This window comes from Bombus vosnesenskii, unplaced genomic scaffold, assembly GCF_011952255.1.
Source record: "Bombus vosnesenskii isolate JDL3184/JDL3185 unplaced genomic scaffold, Bvos_JDL3184-5_v1.1 scf7180000013370, whole genome shotgun sequence".
Lineage (NCBI taxonomy): Eukaryota > Metazoa > Arthropoda > Insecta > Hymenoptera > Apidae > Bombus > Bombus vosnesenskii.
The window spans coordinates 77501-83918 of NW_022883003.1; the positions used below are offsets into that span (position 1 = coordinate 77501).

At 32.2% G+C, this 6418-nt stretch overlaps 1 protein-coding gene across 1 annotated transcript; it reads left to right on the top strand.

The window, feature by feature from the left end:
• The first annotated feature begins 834 nt into the window (after positions 1-834).
• LOC117237328 lies at positions 835-3210 on the top strand. The gene is made up of 6 exons (XM_033501161.1): positions 835-1111; positions 1191-1578; positions 1873-2073; positions 2152-2348; positions 2425-2535; positions 2601-3210. The coding sequence occupies exons 1-6, from the start codon at positions 962-964 to the stop codon at positions 2919-2921; spliced, it is 1368 nt and encodes a 455-aa protein (XP_033357052.1). The 5' UTR covers positions 835-961; the 3' UTR covers positions 2922-3210.
• Positions 3211-6418: the final 3208 nt, after the last annotated feature.

Sequence of the window (6418 nt, forward strand, 5' to 3'; positions counted from 1 at the left end):
CAACACCGATCAAATTAACGTTCGTATATTATACTGAGATATCTACGAACGATTAATTATCACTCAAAAATATTAGTTACTTAGCGAAATAATATTTAAACAATTACTTAGAAATAATCGCTAGAGTACTTTAATACGATGATAATGAATATAATGAAATATTTTACTATTTAAATAATATATTTTATAATATTTGCATGCACTAAATTACGATGAGACCTATAACTGACGTAATGACGCAACTGACAGTTTTTTGAATCACGAACAAATTACAATATAATTACGCGCGACGAAATTTCAATACACCAATGACAGCGTTGGCGGCAATTGCCAGATTTCAAAACTATTAAACTAACTAATTTATTTGAATTTATTGGGTCGCCCGGAAAGTTCATTCTGATTTAAATTTTCATTCGATATACATTTATTGAATTATATAGATGCCATTTTGTTCTACAACCCTTGTCCATCTTTTACGCAACTTGAATATCCTTCCAGAACTTCTCAGGTTTTTCGGCGAAAAACTTGTCAGTATGATCTTTCATGTCGATCAAATTCCTTAAAAATCGGAACGAACTCCGAACAACCCAATATATTATCTTTACCGATTACACAAACAATTTAAATACATTCAAGGAAAACAATTTAAATAAATGGACAAGTTTATAAATTTAAAATTTCGAAGGCGTTTTTAAACGATATATTTTACACACACATACACATATGTTACTCATTTGTTAAAAAATCTAGACTTTCATTGGTTTGTGTTGCTTTGCAGTAAATACCGTGCAAAATGACGTGCGAACCCCATTACAAATGCTGCGGGTTTCTCGCTCAATCGTAATTTTTAGTCATCCCGCGAACGCGATTTTTTTCTAATAAAATCGAGCTGTTTTCGTTTAAAAAAGATAAAATCTTTCTTTTCGTACACAGTGTTATGATATTAAATGAAATTTGAACCATGCAACAACCAACTGAAAACTGTATGCAGGAAAAAAATTTTCTGTTTGAAAGATCAGATTTGAATCGACAAACTTCCAGGATGTTATTTGGAAAATGGAAATTTGGGCAAGTGAAATATTCTAATTCGTCAACAAATTTGTTTTCACAGGTATCATACTAAAATGATTACTCTCTGCCAATACATTGAAGAATTAATAAAAACCTTGTCCTATCCTAATTTTTAACAGACCAATTTGTTTCGTAAACAATCATTCGAAAATACATCCGACTCGTTTGTTACACCACCAATGGATAAAATATGTATAACAACGCCAAAGGCACCAGTCAAGTATAAAAAGCAAATTAAGAAGGGAGGTTTAAGGCCAAAAAAGTTACATTACACCGACGATGAATTGGATGCCATAGATAGCGGCGTTTATATTCAATGTAACCAATCAAATGATATGTTTCACAAACAACGTATGGCAAAATGCAATAGATTCGATTCTTCGCAGAGTCAAATACATAGATTACGCGTGAAATTAGACAAGATTAAGGTACAAACGAACGATAAAGAAAACGATAAAAATGTTATAGGAAACAACAAAAACAATGTAGTACAAGAATCTCCTGTAGGTAGGTCTACAAAAAGTGAGAAAATATACATGCACGTGTCAAAAACTAAAAACATTGATACCAAAGGGAAATTAATTCATTTTCGCGTATAACAGTATATGTTAGCTGTTAATTTAATTATAATAAGTATGTTATTATTAAGGGAAAGATTGTAATAAGATTGTATGATAAATACCATTTTATAAAATAATAGATTTATAACGAGTAAAATTTATGCAAACTTAAAATGCCTCGGATATTTAATATATTCAGTATAATATTGAAATGGTACTTTCTTTTTTCTTGGTTCCTCAGTATTCAATCCAAATGCAAAAATACTATCACAATGTGACAATAATCTTAATTGGAAAGAAAAATTATATTGGCTACAGCCTAGAAGGGATGTTGGCGTATGGATTGAATGCTGTAGAAAAAAATGTAAAAAATGGAGATACGTTGAAGATTATCATGATCCAGTAGATGTGCCTAAAATATGGTATTGCGAAATGAATTCTGGTCTGTACATTTTGTTTTGAAATATATTGTATGTTTCATATGTACATATGTGTTTAATTTTATTATATGATTTCACAGACAAATTGATGGCATCTTGTGATATAGCAGAACGTCCTACATCATGTAGCATCAAGACTGATTTAATTGAAAATGCTTATAACGCAGGTAGCATTGTTTGGGCATACGTCAAAGGCTACCCATGGTGGCCTGGTATTATTAACGACTGTCCTGATACTTGCACATTTTATACATTACCTAAAAATTCCTCTAAACCTGTAAGGTTATATTTTCTTTCTTATATAATATAGGTTCTATGTCGGATGCTAAAATATATATATATATAATTTACAGAGCAAATACTATGTCACATTTTTTAATGAAGAAAAACTTGAAGCTAATTGGATTCTGAAACGAAATCTTAAACCACTTGCAACAAATAAATATAGTACACTTATTAAAAAGGTATTTAATCTTATTAAATTTAATCTCCTCAATTTCACTATAAATAATAATGGTCTTTATTGCAGACAAAGTTTAATGGAATTGATTACCAACAGCTCTTACAAAAAGCACACAAAACAGCTACAGATGCTCTTGCATTATCAATTTTAGAAAGGTTAAGAAGATTCAGCTTTTTGGCACTATATGAAAAATTTTATGACATTAATAACAATTCAACACAATTAATTAGCAACACTACCAGAACCGATATTTTATCAGAAATGGATACAAATTCAGATGATGAAATATCCTGTTCACATCCCATAAACAAGCATTACACTTTGAAAGAATATTATTTAGAAGTAATATGTAAAAATCGAAACGCATTAAGTAATGTTGCGAAGTAATTTTTATCGTAAATTCAAAAACAATAAATACATTGATGTTATAAAATAAATGATTAATATGTACGTATGTTCATTGCAGTCAAACAATATTTGACATAATAGTAATTATATATTGAATATATTTGTAGTATATAATTTCTTACATTGTCCAAATCATATAAAATAGAAAATATAACTTGCAAATTTGTTCTTATAAATTGCTCTTCACGTTCTTACGTATTTTGTATCGAATACAAAACATATGTTTATGGTTATAAAATGATCGATTTGCTTACTGACTTGGCATTTACCAAGCGAGTATTACTCTAATTTCTTATTTAATTCGTGGAATACCCGCGTTGCGGCAGCACGTAACACAGAATGTCTACATATTAAAATTATGATATCAAATAATAAATCATCCATTTGCTAATTCTCGATCTTTTCACATAAAGCAATTCTTTGCGTTCAGAATTTTATGCTAAACTTTATGTTAATCTATATATAATTCATTGATATGAATTAACTATGAATTTATCAAAATTATGTAACGGTTACCGTTATTTGAGAAAAACATAGAAAAAAGGAATATAAATCAATTAACGTTTAATGTCTAATATTATATATATATACTTCGAATTTTAATATTTTTCTATGAAACAACTTATAACATATCAATCCTTTTTTTCGTTTCTATCTAAGAACCAAAGGTTTTATAAAATGCAGCAAAGTTACTAATGTTACTATAAACGAGATGAATAACCTATTATCGACTGTTAATGCGTTGATAACGTTGTAACATTTATTAAAATATCCGTCGTTTCTTACAGGATGAAACGATTATTCTCTATTGTTCTTCGAATAACAAGGCTCGATGATGAATCGTGTCGTGAATTAATTAAGATAAGTTGTCAACGCTGATTATCGACGTGTAACATCTCCTTCAAGAATCATCACAATAGGAACGACGAATTCTCGTGGATCATTGTCGAACACCTGTGCATTATAATTAAAATGAAAGTGTTTGATGGAGGCTAATGATGCTGTTTACCAACTGACCCCGCTTCTTCGTATTCGATGCCACCATTCGATTGCGGAACCTTCTCTTGAACGGAAATCAAACGTATATAAATGGTTGTAAATCGATATGTTAATGTGGCGCAAAGTTCGGCGGGGTCGGTTAGGTCAATGTGACGTCAGCGGATACGGAGACCCTCGACGTGGTGAACTGCGACAATATTTGCGTGTAAAACGTTTCTTGAATGTATGCATACGGTATGATCGTGGCCGATATATCGACTTGTCCCTTCCTTATTTCGGAATTCTGCCGGAAACAGGTCGACGCTAACCCTAGCAGTAGTCGATCATTTTTGCGATTTCTATGCTTCGAGGGCCATGCAGGCAATATGTATTAATGTTAATAAAGAATAGACACGAGTTTGTTTAGATCGATCGTATAAGAACAGTTGAGGATTCGAAATTTGACCTTGAATCTTTAGATTACTATTACAGAGGATATATAGAATAATTTACATTTTCTGAAATTTTTCCACGGAGGATCAAATATTAAGGTCCTCGGTCGATAAATTCTATGTCAAAAATAGTATCAGAACGTAGAATAATGTAATAAAGAAATAAACGAGACAATCCAAGTAATTATGTTCACATTTATTTCGTTTACATGTCTACAATTATGTCTAGAATGTGATTTCGTAAGATTGTAATATTAGGTTAAGGCGTTAAGGTATAGACATATACCTATATATACAATCTTACTGTTTATAATCATAAAATATAATAAAATAATATAATGTAATAATAGTCTTTTACCGTATTGTAGGATAAGAATAGATTGTTCAATGCCAAAAAATTATCGACATTTCTTATTTTGATGTCCTACTGTGTAGTGTCCTGTAGGACAAAGTGTAAAATGTGAATAAATAGATAATAATAAAAAAAAAAATTTCTTATTTGTTTTAGGCGATTAATATTGAAAGAGAAGAAACGGGAAAAATGGAACAAGATCAAAATAAATTAATAAATTGGATAGTCAGTCGTTTCTTCGGATGACCCATGGTCCATTCTCTGATCCTTCGCAGTTAATACTCCTCCCTGTTGATTCCACCATGGAGAAAAAAAGAAAAACGATAACCCCAGATACCATAGCGAGTACATACGTGTTTGTTATCATTCTCGTAATACTCGGACGATCGTGTTGCTAACCGAGGTATGCTCGGGTTATCTGGCCTGTTTGTCCTTCGTTATAATTTCGTTACGTTTCTTCGCGCTTTTCCTCGCTTGCTCTCCCACAAAAAAAAGATCGCTCATTAATTCACCTCCGTAATCGTCAACAATTACCGGTAGTTTTCATTTCTTTTCTTACCCATTGAGCAAACGAAGGAAAGAAAACGTTCAGATTTTATCGTAGTGGCGCTTTATATGTCCATTATTTTCAGCGTGTAGGAAAATCGCGTGTAGAAAAATTTTTCGACATTTGTAAATATCAAAGATGGTTACTGTATGTATAGAGCGACAATAAAATGGCGGAATAAACATTTCTAGACTTACTTAGTAATATTTCAATTAATCGTTTAATAGACTACAACGTTATTCGCATGTTATTTTTAAATAATTACTTTTCCACAAGTTTTTACGTTTGAAAATGATCTTGATGAATCATTATATGATCTTTTGATACTCGTGTACATATTTTTAATGCATTTTAAAGAGTCGAGCAATTTATTAAATTAATAGGCATCGATAAGAATGCAACAATTTTTGCCATTCTTATTTTACATATATATACAGCATATTCGCTTTACAAGCGAGTTTTCAAAACGGCCAAAACGTATCCAATGGATAAGAACATCAGGCAATGTTTTATCATACGATAAATCCAGCTTATCGATCATGCTTGCGTTTCGTTTCGACACGTTGTTTAAATCAATTTCGTTGATGGACAGTGCAACGCGATACCGTGACGGAGGGCCATTTTAATCACCATTAATGAGCATTTCGATCATTGAAATACGCTCTCTTCGGCGTTGCACAGACAAAACGGTTGGATACACGGGGTGACGCTCGTAAAGGAGACATTTATTGGTCGTAAAGGCATGCTGGCTGTATCTTGTGCAGTTTGGACCGATCCTTAAAACGTACAGAACTCGTCTTTCTGACGATCGTTTTGTACCAGCACGTTTAGGAACCATCATATGACAATGGGGGCGTACGTAGTTGACAAACATGGGAGCGGCGTATTGGGTCGATGGCAAAAGAAATAAAGGGAAAAAAGGGGAAGGATATAGCAGTTGGGATATATGTATGTATGCGAGGAAGAGAATATATTCTGACTCGACCTTTCTACCTAGCCTTACGTGTATTTCACTCGCTTTATACCTAGGCGTGGCCTATGTGTTCCCTTGCCTCTGTGAATTATCGCGCTTCCGGTAGAGTCGTCCGGCAGAATAATTCGTTGGACGAAATTAACATTGAATTAAAGCCTTTTTCTCGAAACGAGA

Coding starts and splice junctions, on each gene's coding strand:
- LOC117237328 (XM_033501161.1), top strand. CDS start 962: ATGCAACAACCAACTGAAAACTGTATGCAGGAAAAAAATTTTCTGTTT. Junction 1,112..1,190: donor CAACAAATTTGTTTTCACAG/GTATCATACTAA, acceptor AATTTTTAACAG/ACCAATTTGTTTCGTAAACA. Junction 2,536..2,600: donor ATAGTACACTTATTAAAAAG/GTATTTAATCTT, acceptor TCTTTATTGCAG/ACAAAGTTTAATGGAATTGA.